Source organism: Phragmites australis, chromosome 17 (assembly GCF_958298935.1).
Source record: "Phragmites australis chromosome 17, lpPhrAust1.1, whole genome shotgun sequence".
Lineage (NCBI taxonomy): Eukaryota > Viridiplantae > Streptophyta > Magnoliopsida > Poales > Poaceae > Phragmites > Phragmites australis.
In genome coordinates, this window is record NC_084937.1 from 12219616 (window position 1) to 12241060 (window position 21445).

General features: G+C 43.3%; 1 protein-coding gene across 1 annotated transcript; it reads left to right on the forward strand.

Moving 5' to 3' along the window:
* Positions 1 to 13664: 13664 nt before the first annotated feature.
* On the forward strand, positions 13665 to 20894 carry LOC133897278 (myb family transcription factor PHL7-like). Its single transcript, XM_062337941.1, has 7 exons — positions 13665 to 13922; positions 14691 to 14911; positions 18468 to 18544; positions 18625 to 18667; positions 18743 to 18800; positions 19387 to 19456; positions 20145 to 20894. The coding sequence occupies exons 2-7, from the start codon at positions 14701 to 14703 to the stop codon at positions 20616 to 20618; spliced, it is 933 nt and encodes a 310-aa protein (XP_062193925.1). The 5' UTR covers positions 13665 to 13922; positions 14691 to 14700; the 3' UTR covers positions 20619 to 20894.
* Positions 20895 to 21445: the final 551 nt, after the last annotated feature.

Sequence of the window (21445 nt, forward strand, 5' to 3'; positions counted from 1 at the left end):
GTACTAGGAATGTCGGACGCAACCTTTTAGTCACCTTCTGCAACATATACTTACTTTTACTACATAGTTTCCGTTAGAACTATACATCTGTTGCATGTCTAAGTTCATGGATTAGTAACTGGTACATATACATTTTCAATAAAAATAGACATCACAGACATACATCGATTAAAGTACGATATTAGAGTACAATACATAATTCATTACAATAAGACCCGTAGACTTAAATAAATAGAGTCTTACAACACGGCGGAAAATAACGCAAAAACGACCTAAGCCCTACATGCAACTTGAGTGCGGACAAAACCTAATTTTCTACTCTTCACCTTCAACTTTGATGAAGTTAGCTTATGGTTCTTTATATGAATCTAAATATAGTAAGAGTGAGTACATAAGGTACTCAACAAGTTCTACCTTAAGGGGAATAAGTAGATGCATGGGGGTAGAACAAGAAAATGCTATAGAGTCTTTAGGTTTTGCGGAAAGTCAATTTTGGATGCAAGGGTTCAATTCGCAAAGATCTTTTCAAAGCAGTTGAGAAAATCATAGTTGAGTTTGACATTGTGGGGTTGTTGGCCCTGGGGGAGATGCTATTCGTCCCGCCAGTTCCCAAGTTTTATAGTTGGTGGACACCCTGTCCCTACCAACTCAAGGCTCGAGGCCTGCATTTCCAAAACAAGGGCACAATGTCCACTCACATGTCAAGGGATACTCACACCATAGAGCTAATCATCAAGACCACACTGTAGCGTCGCCATTGACCGTGAGCACGGCTATTCGAATAGATTTACACTCTGAAGAGGTTGTATAGTTTTACTCACATGATATGCACAGATCCACACCACTGTCGTGGCTGGAACTGGCAAAACGAGGTCCATACTTACTAACATTGCTACGATAATCACCCACGGGATCGCCAGAGGCCTAAACCATAGATCACAAATAAAGCATGGCTCGAACACAGCCATCAACATAGCACCAGCGAGACCTCGGACTACGCATAACTCGAGTCTTCTCCTGGTTCCCGCTGTAACCCCTGCCTCCTGGGTGGGTACCAAGCTAATGCTAGTGAGGTCTGAGGCCAAGTCCTGCCTATACAGGACGTGTGGTTGCACGATGGTCACTAGGTGAGATGTCAAAATGAATCGGTCCTTATGCGACCGAGGTGAGTGTCTCCCAACAAGAACACACTGTAGGTGAACTTTGCTCCCAAGGTAGTCCTCCCACCCCATGTGAGGTACCTTACGCACCGCCATCAAATCATCTTTGAGGTTTTTTTATTAACTCACTCACACATACCACCAAGCACATGCACATTTTACATATTTCAAAAAGCATGATTCATATTATTATGTTGATTCTTTTGTTTAAGTAGAGCAGTCCTAAGTATGCTAGTAAGCAAGCAATCATCCAGCCAATCAATATAGTTGATGTTGAGGATCTTCTGAGGTTTCAACAGAATAAAGGTACTTAATAACAAGACATGGCTTTAACAAGCTAGGTCATAACTATATCAACATTTTAAATTAGAGTTAATAATTTAAGCATGCATATGACTATAGTTTAAATCAAGGCTCTACTTGTTGTGTTTGAAAACATGGATGCAATATGATTAATGGTGTAGGACTTGCCTTCGTTGAAGTCCTCGCCCGCTCCTTCTTCAAACTCTGGGTCCTCTGGATTCTCGAAAGCTCCTTCCTCTAATGTACGCAACCAATGACAAAAAGCGCACACAATCAATCAACAATTAATTACTAAAAACAAATTTTATGAAATTAATAAGGTTGGGTATATCTTGAATTTAGATGAATATTGGAGGGAGAATTGACGAAAACGGAGTTAGAACAGAGGAGAAACGAGCTCCGAAAGATTTTTTTAGAAGGTGAATTAGAGAAAAGGAGAATGATGGAATATTCCTGGAATATTTTGATTTTGGGCTCGGCTCGGGATCAGATTCGGCTCATTTTTGGGTCAGCTTGGCTTGAGATGGTGGCTCAGCTTGCTGGGTTTTAAAGGTGGCTGGGCTCAGTTAGAAGGGTGGCTCGGCTTAGGGGAGAGATGGCTCACGGGTCGACTTGGCTCAGTAGCCCAGCAGCTCGGCTAAGGAGATAAGGAGAGGGAGAGAGAAAAAAAGGAGGCGGCTAGCTTAGGAGGTTCGGGCGGATCGAACGATGAAGAGCAGAGGGGCGGTAGTAGATAGAGGAGGGGCGACGACAGCGCCGATGGAGAAGGGTGGCGGTGGCTCTGGCGATGGGCAAAACGGGGCGACGGTGGCCCAATCTGGCACGAGAAGTGTGGATCCGAGCCGACAAGCAACGACAACAATGGAGGGGGCTCCGGTGGCTGGCAACAGGAGGAGGTGACGACCGGATCTAAACTAGGTGAAGGTGGAGTTCAACGGCGGTGGCCATGTGCGGCTTCGGGTTTGGGGATTTCTCGGGTGAGAGAGGAGGGAACAGAGAGGAGGAACTCACCAGTTGGGGCGGAAGTTTGATGGCGACGACCTCGGGTGGAGGTGGATAGAGAGGAGGCGTTGGGGGCGGGGGAGCTCGGGGTGTGGGTGAGGGAGAACGGGGGTTCGACCTTCGTTTATAGGTGGCCAGGGAACGCATCGAGGACACGATGGCATGGTGCCGCCATGAATTGCGGGACATACGCACCATGCAGGACACGACTGGATGGCGATGTTGCTGATGATGGTGACACGGAGGTTCTACAATGCACCGTGAGAATGGTGAGGTCGTCAACAGAGTGGTGAAAAGGGGGCAAGGGCGGTAAGAGAGATGAAATTTTTTTTTTAGAAAGAACTGGGTGTGACAAGGAAGAAAAAAAGTTGAAGTGCTACCAAATAGCCTGATTCGGCAAGAACTTATAAGTATGCCAGAAATGAGATTGGATTGACGAGCAAAAGTTATCTCGCATCAACTTCTCCCATCAATTGTATTTTGCATACAATAAAAAGCATCAAAATCATTACCGTAAATAAAGATGCAAGTGGATACTTAGTTCATTTTTTCTTTAACTTTGCTAGGTAAGAGGGAATCTTTAGTTTAGTTTTTTTTATTTTAGATCGACCTAATTAAAAAATATATATAACTTGTATCTCTAACCGTAGAAGTTCATCAAACATGTTGCTTTTGATCATGCTTTAGAATAGGATGGAACTAGAAATCGACCGAACCATTAAAACTCAATCTATAAGTTTTTACAAAGAAAACGTCCCCTACTTCCTTTTACAGAACCCAAAATAAACATAAATAGTAAAAGCAACTACATACAATAACCAAAGAACATTGCCAATTAACCGTACCGAACCAAATAACGACATAAACTCCATATCAATCAACTTGCGAAAAAGCAAATTTTTCTCAAGACTTGGCGACAAAACTTAGGATGCAAACACCGGCCTTGTATAAGCAAGCTTGGAATCCCTTAGGATGCAAACACCGGCCTTGTAGAAGCAGGCTTGGAGCCTTGGAATCCTTGGATTATTTGGTATGCATCTGGACGTATCAAGATGTGCCAGCTGGACACAACTCCAGAAGTCGGACGTGGCATGCAGCTCGAGGCGGAGTCTGACTGTAGTTTTGACACATAGGGACAGAAACTTATGTTATCTCTTACAGAAACTCTAAAAATTTATTCTTTATAATATTATTATAGCATCTTTTAATATAATTACAGTATCTTTTATTTTTTCATCTCCAACAGACACTTTATTTTCTACCTTCCATTACTCTCATCCTTCCCTCGGCCCTACACGCATACTCTAGCTACAGTATTGTGGGATCCTGTTCTTAGCCGCAAATTTGCCGATCCCTATTTTCATCCCGCTTTACCGTAGGAGCGAAAAAGTAGGTTTGGAGTAGTTATTAGAGAGGAATACGAGAACTATAATTGGTAATAGTACCGAGCATAGTGTTTTACCGATCGTTTGCCGACTCTGTTAGAGTTGGTCTTAGAAACGTGACTGTAAATGAGTATTTAATAGATAAATGGATAGTTCTGTGTCCCTTTTCAGTTTTTTTAACTTAATTATGTGAGAGTAAATCTCTAATTTAGTTTTTTAATCTTGAGTCGGCCCAATAACTTAAAAAAATAAAACTTGCATCTTATATGTACCTTAGCCATACTCTCTCCGTTTAAAAAAAAGTATGCATATTATTTTTGAAAAAGTTAAATTTTACATACTTTGTTTAACATTAACCAAATTATAAGAATATTTAATGTATAAAAAATATATAACTATGTTTACAATTCAAAATGATTTTACGCTATATAGGTTTTATAGCTATAAATAATATATTTTATAAGAAAAACTTAATTAAAATTTAACTTCAAAGATCAAGATTAAAAAAATACATCTACTATTTTTAAATAAAAATAGTACTATATTAATCATGTCTACTTCACGAAAGGCTCTAAATTGCAACTAACGTACCTCCAGATTCAATTAATGTGGCGTGAGTAGCTGACTGGTTTGCAGTGTTAGTAATTTTTCTTTCTTTCGAAAAGAATAGTCTATTATATTAAACAAGAAGAGAGTACCTGAGAATTTATAAAAGAAAAAAAGGCCGAGTTAGTAATTTAGAAACTAAGTTAAAATATATCTTTTTTACTTGTGATGGGTGATTGATATTGATATTTATTTGGCTTAATAATCCTCGGTTTTGTATGAATTTTGATGTAATTTGAATTGATTTGAAATTTTATTTGAGCATATTGATTGTGCACTAACTGTAATTGGAGTTGAAGATATGTGATTGCTTGTCTCATGGTGTGCAGGTGATGGATGCAATGTGACGGTCGACGGCAGGATGATCGGAGCCAAATGCAGTGTTTGGTGCCAGACGATCAAGGAGGCTGGGCGGAGTCAAGAGTGATTCTAGCTAAACATGTGGAGGTAGAGCAAAGCATAGAAGGCGGATGAAGACGGCGTGTTAACAAAGTCGAGCAAAGTGGATACCAGTGCAAGTGACAAGACGATCTGAGGGACCAGGAGCGGGAGAGACTTACCGGCGGTCAGGATCATATGACGGAGTACACGCATCAACATTGAAGCGCTTGCCTAAGGTGTAAGCAAGGCGGCGAGTCACGCTTTGAGAAGCGTGCAGACGGTTTCACGGTTTGGTCTCAAAACCTTGGGAGGATTGGAGGAGTACGTGGCACCATCGCAAAGCTTGCGTTGAAGCGAAGCTAAGTCGTGAAGTTGCCGCAACCGTTCGATTAATGGAGAAGAAAATGAACCAAAATGCCCTCGGTAGTATGTAGGAGTGTACTACAAAAGATATGTATTTTATGAAAAAGCTAGAAAAATTAGGGGTCAAATTTCCTAGGCTTATAAATAGAGGGGTATGGCTATGAGAGAGTTGGAACTAGCCACTTGACCACCCTTGTGCCACCCATTTGAGAGTTTAGAGCTAGGGTTTTAGAGTAGAGAAGGATGAGTGCTTATGTAATAGGTGAGAGTTTTGAGAGATAAATCTTTGTAATCCGCCTACAATTGGGCTAACCTCTTTGAGTAATAAAGTTTATGTTTTTGTATATGTTTGAATTTCACTCCTTCTAGTTTTTCTCTATTGGTTCCCTTACAAGTTTGCAAGTTTTCCGGTTTCCGGTTTTTAAAATTTGTTTTGGTTTTTTTTTTGCTGAAATTTCAGCACCTTGTGAGGTCATTCTTCTTGTTGCTAGAGGTATAAAATTCGCATACAGACGCTTATGTGATAGGGTCTTGAATTACCTCGCCTCTAGACAATCAACTTGGAGAGTTTCGTTGCTTGGTGTTCATCTTTTCTTGCTTCTTTATAAGTTATGATCTTTCGAGTGCTAAGACACATGGATTGTTCTTAAATGGAACCTATGGTTCATATACCATCTGTGGATCTTTGTTGCCTTGATTTTCCCGTGTTAAAACTTCTCTCTATTTTTGCTTTCACTTGAGTTTTGAGGTGCGTTGATTTCGCAAGAAATTTGTTGAGACGTCTATTCACCCCTATCTAGTTGCCAATCTCATTCCTACAATTGGTATCAGAGTAGGTTTGATCACTTGTTGATCTTAACTGGCTTTGTGATCCGTAGGCGATATGGAGAGAAGTGGGAAGATTCTATTGTTTGATGGCCGTGATTTCTTGTGCTGGAAGGTGAGCATGGAGACTTATCTCTTAAGCCAAGGAAGTGCAATTTGGGAGGTAATTGATTTTAACTACAAGATCCCTGCTGCTCGCACGACTTAGGTTCAAATCGAATAATATAAGGCCAACAATAAGGCCAGAAATATTTTGTTCACAAACCTGAGTTGGAATGAGTTTGACAGGGTTCGGCACCTCCGTACTCCCCAGGAGATCTGGACTACTCTGAGTGTCTTTCATGAAGGCACTAATCAGATTAAGGCCAGACGCCAAGCACATATAACCAAGAATATCAAATGTTTGTGTAATGCCCCGGAGAGTCTTTGGATGCCATGTTTGCTCACTTTGATGAAATTGTTAGCAATCTTTGATCAACTGGTGTTTTGCCCTATTCTGACCACGAGAGCGATCAAGCTTCTCTATGCTCTGAATCGTAGCATATGGAAAGTGAATATCTTGTGCATTGAAGAGTCATCAAGTTATGATACATTAACTTATGATGAACTCTTTAGCAAGCTGAAGTCCACCGAGATAGCCAAGGTGGTTCGGATTGGTCTCAAAAACCCCCTGTCTCAGAACATGGCGTTGGTTTCCGGACCTAGCGGTGGCAACCAGTCTGGAGTTAGTGTTTCTTGTGCTAACACTTTATTTGGTGGATTTGCTTTGTCTTCCTTGGTCTCTATCACAAAGGAGTAGATGGATGTGCTTGATGATGAGAATCTTGCACTGATCGTGAAGGAATTCACCCGCTTCTACAACAAACGCCGAGACTAGAGGAGGAGCAGTACCTGTGCCTGCTTTGAGTGTGGTGACACCACCCACTTCAAGGCGGACTGCCCCAAGCTCAAGCAAAAGGAAGACCGCGATCACGACTACGACAAGCACAAGAAGAAGAACAAGAAGCCCTTCTTCAAGAAGAACCGCGACAAGATGGCCAAGAAGGCGTCCAAGACGGCTTCTAAGGCATTTGTGGTAGCTCTCAGTGACATCAACACCTCTTCAAACGAGGAGGAGAGCTCAGAGGAGGACGAACCGCAAGCAAAAAGCAGGAAGAAGGCCAAGGACCTCACCGGCCTCTGCTTCAGGGCAGATGACAACAACGACAACGATCCCAAGCTTGATCCCTCCTAGGTATTACCTTCCTACGACCAGCTTTCCATCTAAGTCGATACCTTGAATGATGCTCTCACTAGCTAGGATAGGTTACTTAAGAAAGCTGTGCGTGAGTTGAAGGAGCTTAGGCATAAGTATGAGTCTGTTTCTTCTGAGCTTATATTGCTTAGGTCTAGACGTGATGATGATGAGTGCGAGAGTTGTTTGGTGGTTATGATAGAACTTGCCGAGCTTCAAGCTTAGCATGCTGAAGTTGCCAGTCGATTTGAGACTACTGAGAAGAAGCTCTTTGAGGAGGAGTCTAGATCCACTCTTTTAGGCGTCTGTATTAATTTCCCTTTACTTGCAAAGGATGTTGAACTGAAAGCAGTGTGCATCAAGGAGTTGGAATCTAGATTGGAGAGTGTTGAGAGCTCGAAGGATGTGCAGCCAAATTGTCCCACCTGCATCATCTTTCATGACAAACTCAACTGGTTTAGAGGGAAAGTTGAGAAGCTTTTAGCCAAGAATGAGTATCTTCTTTCTCTAGTGAAGAAATGCTCAGAAGGAAAGGGCAAAATGAATTTGATCTTGGCCAAGACCAAGATTTGTGCCGATAAGACGAGTTTGGTTCTTGGGTTGGGTTTTGAGAGGGTGGCTTACAATGAGGAGAGTAAGACTGTTTTCACCACATCTACTACCCTAGAAGTTGAGAAATCCAAAATCAATGCCACACCACAACGCAATAAGAAAAAATCCACACCACAGTCTACCAAGAAGAAGCCCACACCACAATCCAAGAGAGCTTCACAGTGTCAGATGAGAGCCCCTGTAAGAGCCTAGAGTGATTGGTAGTCGAGTTCCCAAGAGACGCTAACTGCATCTACTGCCAGAGAGAGGGTCACTTGGTTGGGTTTTGCTTTCACTGTAGGAGGGATGAGTGACCTGAGTGGGTGTGGAGTACCCGAGATATGTACCACCCATCTGTTGGTATAAATGAGCCTTCTCCTCGCTCCTACCCACGAGTCTCTAGCGCTTTTCAGTTTCTTCAGAGAGGTGGTGCCCGACGTGGATTTTACCATGACTCATATGGTTTTGATCCACGTGTAAGAGGCTTTGAGTTCCAACGCTTTGGCGGATCACATTTTTCTCTTCGTGGTTCTCGCCCCCAGCGTAATAGTATTGATTTGTATGTACCTACTTTTACTGCTTCAGGACGGATGACCCAATACTGAATTCTCAAGAAGTTTATGACTAACCCCAGTACTGAGCTATCCACCTACTACTCTTCCCGCATGTAGGTGGTAGGCAGAGGCCTAGAGAACAAGTGGCTCATTGACTCCAGTTGTTCGCACCATATGACCGGAGATACATCATGGTTCTCCAGTCTTACCCCGACGAAGCGGCACGAGTACATCACTTTCGGAGATGATCGGAAAGGAAGGGTGAAAGCCAAAGCTATGGTAAGGGTGAATGAGAGTTTTACTCTCAAAGATGTGTTTTTGGTGGAGCATCGGGGATACAATTTGCTTTCTGTATCTCAGTTGCTGGATGAGGACTTGGAAGTGTGTTTCAAACGCGATTCTTCTCGAGTTCTTGATTCTTCATGCGCTTTAATTTGTTAGATTTCCAGAGTTAGGAGAGTTTTTAGAGCTGATTTTTCTGAGTCCCTTGGTCTTCTTGTTGTTTGATTGCTCAAACTTTTTCTGAGCTTTGAATGTGGTATAGGAGACTAGGGCATATGAACTTTGACTTACTTACTCTTTTGAGTGCCTTAGGCTTGATCCGAGGATTGCCTAAGCTTAAGTTTGAGAAGAACCTCATTTGTACTCCTTGTCGGCATAGCAAGATGGTTGCCGCCTCTCATCCACCAGTCAATCTAGTGATGACTGAACGATCATGAGAACTTCTCCATATGGATACTGTTGGTCCTTCCCGGGTTTGTTCGCCGGGTAAAAAGTGGTATGTACTTATCATTGTTGATGATTTCTCTTGCTACTCTTGAGTTTTCTATCTTGTGACCAACGATGAAGTGTTTTCACACTTTCGGAGCTTGGCTTTGAGATTGTTCAAAGAACTCCCTAATGTATTGAAAGCAATTTATAGTGATAATGGCACCTAGTTCAAGAACTATCTTTTTGATACTTTCTGTCTTGAGTATGGTATTGAGCATCAATTTTTTGCCCCACGCATTCCTTAGCAGAGTGGCGTGGTTGAGAGGAAGAATCGCACTTTGGTTGAGATGGCTAGGACGATGCTCGATGAGCATAGGACTCCTAGGAAGTTTTGGGCTGAGGCCATTAGCACGGCGTGCTACATCTCCAATCAAATTTTCTTGCGCTCGATCTTGAATTTGACTTCTTATGAGTTACATTTTGGGAGGAAGCCGAATGTTTCGCATTTGAGAGTTTTTGGGTGTCGGTGCTTCATCATAAAGTGTGGCAGCCTTGACAAGTTCGAGTCGCGTTCTTCCAATGGTATTTTCTTGGGGTATTCTCTTCATGATCATTCTTACAGGGTCTTTAATCTTGACACTAACACCATCGTGGAGTCTTGTAATGTGACATTTGATGAATCAACCCCTTGTGCTAGCTCTGTCTTTAAGTGTGCAGATGATCAGGAGATGAGCGAAAGCATTTTTTAGACAGCGACCTTCCAGCTTTCACAGATGACGAGGATGATCCACTACTTCCTACTACTACACTCATTCCCGAGCTGGTTCCTACCTCCTCGACACCAGCAGAGGATCCTGCAGTCTCTACTTCCACTTCAGCTGCTTTCGAGCCTGCACTAGCAGTGTTTCAGGGGGAGGTCATCTCACAGTGTGAAGCCCCTCAACACATTCAGCGGTGACATCCCCCACAGCTGATGATTGGCGATCTTGGTGAGAGGGTAACAAGGTCCAAATCTGTTTCTCATGCTCATTTCACTGATTCTGCATTTGTTGCTTCTTTGAGCCCCATGATGTTGGACATGCTTATCTGATTCGAGTTAGGTCAATGTCATGCATGAAGAGCTTGAAAACTTTGAGAGAAACCAAATTTGGCTCCTAGTAGAGCCACCCCTCAATGTTCACACTATATGCACTAAATGGGTTTTCAAAAATAAACAGGGGGAGGATGGGTCTGTAGTGAGAAATAAGGCAAGACTAGTAGCTCAGGGTTTCACTCAGGTAGAGGGGATAGACTTTGGTGAGACCTTTACACTAGTAGCTAGGCTAGAAGTTATTAGGATCCTCCTTGCATTTGCGGTATCCCGAGGTTTTAAGTTGTATCAAATGGATATCAAAAGTGCTTTCCTAAATGGTTTTATGTCAAGCAACCCTCAGGCTTTGAGCATCCTAAATACCCTTATAGAGTATACAAGCTTTAGAAAGCTTTGTATAGGCTTAAGCAGACACCTAGGGCTTGGTATGATAGGCATAGGTCTTTCTTGCTAGGGTATGTGTATGCAATGGGGTCAGCTGATAAAACTTTGTTCACTCTCAAGTATGACAATGATTTTTTATTTGTTCAGATTTACATAGATGATATCATTTTTTGTGACTCTTCTCATGCACTTGTGGCCAAGTTTGCAGAAACTATAAGCAGAGAGTTCGAGATGTTGATGATGGGCGAGCTCAACTTCTTCCTTGGGCTGCAAATTAGGCAATGCAAGCAAGACACATTCATCCACCAAATGAAGTACACCAAGGATTTGCTGAAGAAGTTCGACATGAGCGATGCAAAGCCATTGGTGACACTGATGGCTACCTCAACTGTGCTTGATCCGGATGAAGATGACGAGGAGGTGGACCAGCGGGAGTACAAGAGCATGATCGGCTCCCTCCTGTACCTGACAGCGACAAGACCTGACATACACTTCGCTGTCTGCTTGTGTGCTCGCTTCCAAGCTTCACCGAAGACGTCTCACTACCAAGCGATGAAACGCATTATGATGTATCTCAAGCATACTCTCGAGTATAAACTTTGGTTTTCTGCATCCTCTTCGCTTTCTCTTCGTGGCTTTTTGATGCGGATTTCCTGGGTGTAGAATTGACAAGAAGAGTACTTCTGGTACTTGCCATTTATTAGGTACTTCTCTTGTGTGTTGGTCTTTTCGTAAGTAGTCTAGCGTTGCGCAGTCTACTGCTGAAGCTGAATATGTAGCTGAAGCTGAATATGTAGCTGCAGCTAGCTGTTGCTTACAGATTTTGTGGATGGTTGCTACCTTGAGGGATTTTAGGTTAGATTTTAAGAGTGTACCACTTTTATGTGACAACACTAGTGCCATAAACTTAACTAATAACCTAGTTCAACACTCCAGAACCAAACACATAGATGTGATATTCCACTTCCTGAGAGACCATAATGAGAAGAGAGATATTGAGTTAAGCTACATAGATACCTAACACCAGCTAGCCAATATCTTTATCAAGCCTCTAGATGCAACAAGGTTTGCCTTTCTGAGGGAAGAGCTTGGTGTATGCCATTCCTATGACATTGTGTGAGAGGGAGTTACCTTTATATATACTATATCTTATTTTTGTTGTATTTGCATTGCATAATATTTTTGTAAGATAACCATGTTAGAAAGCTTCACTTATATGTTCTTTTTACTTTCTTGTACTAGTTGTGAATTTGTGCTAAGTGTAGTGGATGTATAACAATTTGTGCAAACTTAAGCTCTGATTGAAACATGGCATAAAATTTGTTGAGCAAGTTTGTATTTTCTAAGAATAAACTTGAAATGTGAACATAATCTCTTGTCACCCTTGAGTGTTTGTTTTATCTTCATCAGTGCTTAAATTAGGGTTAGTTCTGTGAAAAGCTTGTGCTAGGCCGCTTTGTTCAGTTCAGCGGATTTGGGGGGCCTTTGATCTTTGTCTATGTAAATGTTTAGCCCATGATTAACCCTTGGGAGAGCATGCACTCTTTTGTGTCTCTAAGGCACAACTTGTTTTGGTTTTGTGAAAAATTGCATATCTTGAATCCTATGTTAAGTCAATAAAATGAATGATTAAGTTTTGAGCTAAAATTGAATCCAATACAGTGGCTTAAGGCTTCATGTGGTTTGCTGAAAAAGTGAACCCATGGTTGCTTAAAACTCACTTGAAGATAGTTAAATGATCACTTAAGGTGTAAGCATGACGGCGAGTCACGCTTTGAGAAGCATGCAGGCGGTTTCGCGGTTTGGTCTTAAAACTGTGGGATGACTGAAGTAGTACGTGGCACCATCGCGAAGCTTGCGTCGAGGCGAAGCTAAGTCGTGAAGGTGCCGCAGCCGTCCGATTAATAGAGAAGAAAATGAACCAAAATACTCTCGATAGTAGGTAGGAGTGTACTACAAGAGAGAGGTATTTCGGGAAAAAGCTAAGAAACTTAGTTGTCAAAGTTTTATAGGTCTATAAATAAAAGGGTAGGACTATGAGAGAGTTGGAACCAACCACTTGACCTCTTTTTCCACCTATTTGAGAGTTTAGAGTTAGGATTTTAGAGGAGACAATGATGAGTGCTTAACCTATGTAATATGTGAGAATTTTGATTTAGAAATCTCTATAATCTATTTAAAATAGGTTAATTTGTTTGAGTAATGAAATTTATGTTTTTGCATATACTTAACTTCCTCTTTTTCTAGTTTCTCTCTATTGGTTCTTTTGCAAGGTTTTCGGTTTCCAGTTTTGATTTTTGTTTTGATTTTTTGGTTGAAATTTCAGCACCTTATGCGTTCATTCTTCTTATTGCTAGAGGCATAAAATTCACATACACACGCTTATGTAATGGATTTTTGAATTATCTTACCGCTAGACAATCAACTTAGAGAGTTTCGTTGCTTGATGTTTATCTTTTCTTGCTTTTTTGCAAGTTGTGATCTTTCGAATGCTAAGACATATAGGTTGATCTTAAATAGAACCTATGATTAATATACCATCCGTGAAGTTGTGTTGCATCAATTTTCCCCTGTTAAAACTTCTCTATTTTTATTTTTGTTTGAGTTTTGAGGTATGTTGGATGATCTAAATAGGAGAATGTTATCGATTTTGTAAGAAATTTATTGAGACATTTATTCACCCTCTCTAGTCATTAATCTCGTTTATACAGTATTTTGTTAGATCATGCAAGTAACACGAAATTGCTAATTTCATTGTCTTCTCTGGCAAATTTTCTTCTGTGGTTATCGGAATCGAGCGGTTCTTTTGTTATAGCATGCAAGCAACATCCTAGCTTAGCTGAGTGGTAAGCATTTCCTTTTTGACTTGTTGCTGCTTACAACCAGGGTTTCTTTTTTGACTGGTCGGAGGTCGTTTCAAACGTAGAATTCTCATATGTAGAAAATTTGGAGGAATTTGACTTTGCACCGAAAGGAGCATAGCAGGCGTTACCGCGGATTCGCCGATTCCCCTCTCTCTCTCTCTCTCTCTCTCTCTCTCTCTCTCTCTAAACCGTGGCTGTCTGCTGCATCGAATAAATTCCCCGTCTCCAGTGTCCAGTCTCCATCTTCTTCCTCTTCACCGATTCCTCCCCGAATTCGTCCCTTCACACTCTCAGACCTCTTCTCTCCTCATAATTTTTCGCGCCTCACCGCCGGCGACGGGGCCCAGGGCCTTCCCTCGTCGTCAGGCGTAACGCCCCGCCATCTTCCCCTTCCGCGCTCTCTGTTGGTGCTACTGGGCTCGCGCGCGCGGAGATCCGTCCGGGGTTGGAATCGCTTCTTCTCCTGCTGGTAAGCGACCCTAGCTTGCTTGGATTGCACGGATTCCCCCGGGTTGTTCGAATGAGAGTTGGTTGGTTGGTTGGTTTTGCTCCCTATCAAATCCAAATCTCTACCTTTCCCTCCGCTCCGTTAGTTTGGATTTCTCTACAGCCCATCCATCCATGGTTACGAGGCACTTGTTCTCGTTCCGCACGCGCAATAGCGATCGATCTCAGTTCATGCCTACGCCACAACAATTGGTACAACCAACCCAAGGGTGCTGATAAAGTTTGTTTTCCAAAATGTTTGGGAATTCAATCCGCCCCCTGCCGGTACTAGTGGTGGATCTTGCTTCCGTTACGAGAGTCTTGAGCTTCCAGAGAGTTCTTCTTAGCTTACCTGCCTGCAAGTCTAATGGATAAGAAAAGCCATTGATGGTCACCATTGGTGTTTTATCCTTAGAAAAAATACCATCTTTCTAGTCTACTACTGTTCTCACCCACTAAATTTGGGTACTTTGTTTTTTTTTTCCCTTTCCTTTAGGGGTGTGATTAGCCTTCCCTGCGATATACCTTGGCTCCGTGTCAAAGTTGTCGGCCTTTTTCGCCTAGTTCCGCTTCTGGTGCCTTTCTATGGCGTTAGCTACTAACAAACACATGCATACATCTCTCGATCCGCTGTGGAACTTTTTGTGATTACTGGAAAGAATTGTTTGTGATCGCTATAAGTCTAACTGCCCCAGTTGTGAGCACTATTTTCTAACATTTGGCTCTTGATGCCATCTATTTTTCCCCGCAGAAGATGAGCGATGTACTCACCAAAACCAGAAGCTAGTTTTGGCTCAGCTCTTACAAACTCAGTTGCGCACCAGCAGCAGATGGAATTAGGTGGAAACAACATGTCTCCTAATAATGGAGCAAATAACAATGCCAACTTGTCTGCGAGGCAACGCTTACGGTGGACAAATGAACTGCATGAAAGATTTGTTGAGGCTGTTACTCAGCTTGGTGGTCCTGACAGTATGTGCCCATTCCTCTTCTTAAATTTGATTTTACTAAACGTATAGAGCAGGACCTTCTTCCTGTAGGGACATGGTAGCTTCCAATTTGTTTACAATCCTTCTTTTGGATCATTTTTTCTGGGTATCTGCAAGTTTTTTTCAGTCTTGTCAATTCGGTGGTGAGAACGGTGTCAGACGAGGGTGCTGTATGGTGTGCTTCCGGAGCTAGGGGTCTCCAGAGTTTATTAGATAGTTAGTTTATGGCATATATGGTCGTTCTTTTTTTTCTTGTTTGTGGCGCGTTGTTTTCCTAAGTGTAATCGGTGTGTTGTTGTTACTTCTTTCTCTTTAATGAAATGAAACGCAACTCTCCTGCGTGTTCGAGAAAAAAAAAAGGTTTTTGTCAGTCTAATAATGTGTTTGGAAACTATGAGTGCACCCTTGAAAAATGACAGCATGCAATTACAAACTCAAAATATTTGCATCATATATGCCTGGAGAAAAAGATATACATGATTCAGAACATAGTATAAAAGAAGGTGCATTAACTTCTGTTTTGTCAAGCAAAATGAATGAGATGTAGCCACCAATCAACTATGCCTTAACATGAGGGATGTATCAGAACCCCCGTTAAAAAGAGCGGTGTGACTGAGAACACACATTTGATCCCTCCAGTCACATGGTGGTGGATTTTTGTCCATCAATCCTAAGGAAGCAATTAGCGAGTAATCTGGTTGATTCCATTGTCCAAGTTTCATGCATGGATCCTAATCTTGTCAGAGTTATCACCATCTTAAATTAATGAAATTTGTTGATCTATCTGATTCATGTTGCAGCATTAGTAACTTCATTTGGAAGAAGTTTTGATTCCAAAGAAAACTGAAAAGTTTTGATGGGTTTTGTGCTGTACTGATCTTTTGACTTATGGTCCTTTCAATTTTTACTTACTGTTGTACTTACTAGGAACAAGTCCAATTTGCCCCCCAAACTTGTCACGGAGTCTGATTTTTTACCCCCAACTCGAATACCAGAAATCATACACCCCTCGACTTGCAGAACTGTGCACATTACCCCCCTCCACCATTCTCAAGTGGTTTGTAAGGTGGTTTCAGCTGATGTGGCAGTGGGTTCCATATGTCAGAATCTCTCTCCCTGCCATGTCATCCTGGACCCACCTATCAATCTCTGTCTCCTCTCCTCCTTGCTGGGTGTGGTCGTCCTTACCCACGGCCGCCAAGCTCCAAGCACTGCCCCAATCTCACTCTCTGCCGAGTTCCACCTCCCTCTGCACAAGCCTTCGTGAGCCCACCACGCCAGAAATTGAAGCCACAGCAGCGGGCGACCTCTGCAAGCTCCGCCGTGATGCGATTTATTTGCTTGCTTGCGTAGCAAGCTTCCTGCACCGCTGAGACCATAGGTGGCCTCGGCTGAGCCAGTGAGGCAAGACAAAATGGAGGGGAGCAGCACGAGCTCATGCTCCAGTTGTACCAGGTCGTCGTGCTCAAGAAATTCCATGCTTGGTGTTAGCCCGACGTCTGTCCTGTTCCACGCTGCACACAACCATGCACATCAGGCATGGGCAAAGCAACCTAGGGATGCAAGATTTGGTTTGATTTGGTTTCTGTTTGGCTAAGACTGCATCGGGCTTCGATTTGTGCGGAAGGGCGTTTGTCGGAGGGTGAACTTCTCAAGCAGGGATCCGGAGGGACCCCCTTTGAGATTCAGCCGGGGGGATGATTCTGAATCTGTTTTGCGAGTGAAATAAATGGGCGTAAATGCGATGCAGGTGGATGGAAGGATCGAATGCAGAATGCAGTAAATGCTCAGGAGGTTTTTTAGACAAGTTCGGGCCGCACTGAGCGTAACGCCCTACTCCTGTGTGTGTGCTATAAATGCACTGAGAATGTTTCTCAGAGATGTTGCTGGTTACAAGAATATTTGTCTATCCTAGAGCTTCGGGCTCCTTGTTCTTCAGTGATCTCAGCTTCTGTGCTCCAACTTGTCCTCGATCTCCCTCATTCTCTTCTCCGATTCGATCTCTTTAAATACTTGCCGGCGGTAGCGTGCCCAGAAAGAGAGGGCACGAGCTCCAAGGCGCCATAAATGGAAAGCAACCATCATGGGCTGCTGCGCGAAGTGACGGGGAGGGTTGAAAACGCACCCCCGTCTGGTTTGTTCGTCATCATGTCGTTCTGCAACGGGCGCCGCGGAGAGGGCCCACCGGGCAGCCACTGAACGGCCCGGCGTGCCTGCTCGGTCTTGTACACCTGACACAGCAGGGCGGCAGGCGGGGCGCCTTGGGCTTTGCGATGTTATCCCGATGCGCGACGGATGACGCGGGATGGGACCCGTACATTAAATGTTCCCACGCCTCCCTGCCAGGTCGTGGCAGGGACTGACACCGAGCGTGATAGGAGCAGTTGGAAGTGACAGGCCATGCGTCCTCTTAAATGCGGCATCGAGCCTTTCACTGGTTGACACCTCACCACTAAACCTCTGTGGGGGCCACCGGCGAAGGACTCCTGAGGCCGTCGGGGAACCGAGTGCTCGGGGGTCACTGTTCACAGCCCCGATCACTCTCTCCAGGATATGCCCTTTCTTGGTCCTCGGGGGTCACTGTTCACGGTCCCGAGCACTTTCTCCCGGAATTGGCTGTTCGGGTCTTTGGGGAACCGAGTGCTCGGGAGCCACTGTTCACGGCCCCGAGCACTCTCTCTCGGAACTAACTTCCTTAGGTCCTCGGGGTACTCGGGTGCTCGGGGGTCACTGTTCGCAGCCCCGAGCACACCCTTCCCGGTACTCGGCGTTTCTGGTCATCGGGGGACTTGAGTGCCCGGGGGCCACTGTTCACGGTCCCGAGCACTTTCTTCCCGGTGCTTGGTCTTCTCGGGTCATCGGGGAACTCGGATACTCGGGGACCACTGTTCATGGCCCCGAGCACCCTCTCCCGGGACTTAGTCTTCTCGTACCTCGCGGAGATGATCCCCGCGGGAGGGCGCTACGTGGCAAACTGCTGATCTGGCCTCGGGACTCGGGGACCCTTGGTTCCTGTGTCACCGACAGCGTTGATTTGGCTTTGATTTGTGTAGCACGGCTCCAGTTGCAGATCAACTACTTTGATGGAGGGGGAAGACATGTCTTGTGAATCCCTGTGGCATGGTGTCGAAGGAGAAGGGGGCTGCACTGAAGGGGATGCCAAGGCACACCACGCCACACACACATGGATTACTTTGATGCAGTGGTTCTCCAAGCCATCCCAGAATTGGGAGGAAGAAGATGAGAGGAGGGAGGTGCTGATTTGGGCCCATCTTGCAGAAGGATGATGTGGATGGTGACATTGATGCCGCCATGTCATAAACACTGCCACATATGACGAAAACCAGCTTTAAATCGGCCAGTGGGGTAATTTGGCCGGTATCGAGAGTTGAGGGGTGTATGATTCCTGGTTTTAGAGTTCAAGGGGGTAAATCGGATTCCTTGACAAGTTGAGGGGGGCGAATTGGACTTGTTCCTACTTACTATGTAGACTTGTAAATTTCTGCTTCTGTTAACAATTGAGTACCTCAAATGCACAGGAGCAACTCCTAAAGGAGTTCTAAGAATTATGGGTGTACCAGGATTGACAATATACCATGTGAAAAGCCATTTGCAGGTATATCACTTGCCCTTTAACTCTTTTTTTTTTGTCAATTTGCTCTTTAACTTCTTTAATCCCCCCTGTTCCTATTTCAGAAATACAGGCTGGCAAAGTATATTCCCGACTCCTCAACTGATGGTAGGTGAACCAGCGGATCTTTGTATGTTCAATACTCGTATAATTTCAGTTCTTCCTAATTTGTATCTCATGTAGGTAACAAGGCTGATAACAAAGACCCAGGGGATTTGCTCGCAGGACTTGAGGGATCCTCGTACGAACACACGACCCCAATTCCTTTGAACTTTTGAAGAAAGACATGGCTCAAAGTCTAGTTATATTTCCCCCTTATGAGTCAACTTTTAGTAAACTGTTACTGGCATGGCGTGGCACATAAGTATGAAATGTTTGCCAGGTTTACTATTTTCTAAGAAAATGCATGCACAATTTCTTCATTACCAGCTTGGTAACTGTAGTTAATTAAAAATATCAAGCAGTAACAGGCCAAGACTAGATTAAATTAAACCCACTATTATTTTGACTGATTTATGCAATATGAAAGTTGTATTTTATTCCAATCAGGTATTACTATATCCTTTTCACCCTTTTTTGGTCTTTAATATCCGTGTACATAGATGCTAGAAAAGAGAAACAAACAGGTTGAAATAGCTTCAAACTGATCAATGGCTTCAATTTCTCTTTTATTAGATTTCACTGTCTTTTGTTGATTCACTTACACCATCCTCATTAACACTTCCATTTCACTTTTTTAAATTTGCATTTTCTTTTGATCAATGGTGGCTTCCTTTTTTCTTGGTTTTCCTTGCGGACCTTTGATCGTCAAACCTTTGTCTGGACAGTGGATTGCAGATTTCCGAAGCCCTCAAGCTACAGATGGAGGTCCAAAAGAGGCTGCATGAACAGTTAGAAGTAAGTTTTTCCTGGATATTCCGTTAAGAGCTAATTTTTATCCTTTACTTTAGCACTCCATCAGAGTTTACTCTGGGCCTACTCCCCTTGCACATTATTTGGAGATCTGGGGACATATTAGGATACAAATGCTTATTCTAAATTTTCAGAAATGTTATGCATGCAAACATTTGTATTTTTTTAAAACGTTCACTGAGGAGCAGACCTATGATTCACCGCTGCAGCTGGGCCTCTTGTTTGTGAATGCTCGCAGGAGAACTTATGTGTAGCAGCTTTTCCACAATATATAAAACAGTGATAACCCTGCTCTAAAATAAAGATTGCACCCAACATTGCTGTTTGCTCGTATATTATTTGTTTGTTATACTTGCTCTCTGTCGCTGTGCATTCTGCGTCAATGTATCAACAAAAGATGTAGTAAAATCATCTCACTTGGCTAGAGACCAAAACCAAGTCGTTCTTAATATCGTTGGCCTCTATGCTTCTAGTAACGGCTGCAACTTTGTATTAGATACCTTGTCAGTATTTAATTTATAAACCCATGCATGTCTGAATTTGCAAAGTAAATTGGCTGATTATATATTTATACTGATATCTTGCACGTCTGCATATTTGAAGATTCATCAGTGAACTGAATGCTATTCAACGGATCAATTGCTAAGATTGTCTGATTAAACGTTTTCTTTAGGTACAAAGGCAGCTGCAGTTGCGAATTGAGGCTCAGGGCAAGTACCTCCAGAAGATAATTGAGGAGCAGCAGCGTCTCGCTGGTGTAAAACCTGAAACACCTGTTGCAAGTGCTTCTGTCACAGTATCTGGTGACCAATTCCCCGACTCCGAGAGGACTGACCCCTCGACTCCTGCACCTACATCCGAGTCCCCAACTCAAGGTGTCCCTTCCAACAGGGACCATGGAAGCCGAACTGAAGCAACCAAGAGCCCTTGCCATGATTCTATCTGCCACCGTGAACCGCTAACCCCTGATTCCAACTATCAGACTGGTTCACCTGCCACTAGTCCAAAGCACGAGAGGGCAACAAAGAGGCAGCGAGGCAATGGTTCTGAATTAGTAGAGGCTGAGGTTTCCCTTCCACGCCACATCTTCGAGTCGAGCTCAGGCTCAGAGTTCCAACAATATTTTATGTCTTACTCAGACCATTAGTCCCCGGTGATTGCATTATTACCAGTTTGTTCAAGAGGCTGTGTGATCGGATCCACATGGTAACTCTTGGTAGAATGTTGTTGTCTTAAGAGATAGTATTGTTGGTAGACAAAGTTGTAGGTGTTCGGGTGATTGTTTACATGATATACATGGCAGCTATTTAAGTTCCTAGGTTTGTAAGTTGTAACGTGTACGCTTGTTGGTAGTTCAGTTGAGAACTTGCGATGTATTAGTCTGGGCTATGTTACCCAGCATGATGTAAACTTCTGTTCTCCATGTGTTCCATCCTTTCTTTGAATGCCTTGTCAAAATATCCACCGAAGATGTAGTAAAATCATCTTATTGGGCTACAGATAAAAACCAATTGTTTTTTTAAAATATTGTTGGCCACCATGCTTCAATATAATGGCTGCAAGTCTGCATTACACACCTTGTCCGCGTTTTTATTTATAAAATCTCAATCATGTTACGGAATTTGCAACGTAAATTATTGAGCCTGCGACAATTTTGTTGGTGCAGTGCCGTGTCGTATTCAACAATGCCGCCACTGTCACCGTAGCTGGTATTTATCGGCTATTTATTTACATTGAGATTTGTATTAAAAAATTAGGTTAAAAAATATAGGATAAATGAGAGAATTAACAGATGTATAAAACCATGAGAAAGATGAATGATCGGGATAGGAGGTGCATACACAGTATATTACGGAATTGTATTTCACATATAAGGTCTCCTCAACCCCGGCAGTGTCGGGCAAGCTCACTTCCAGTACCTGCAGGCTATCAATCCAAGAGTTCCCGGTAGCATCGGAGGGAGAGGTTCCCTGG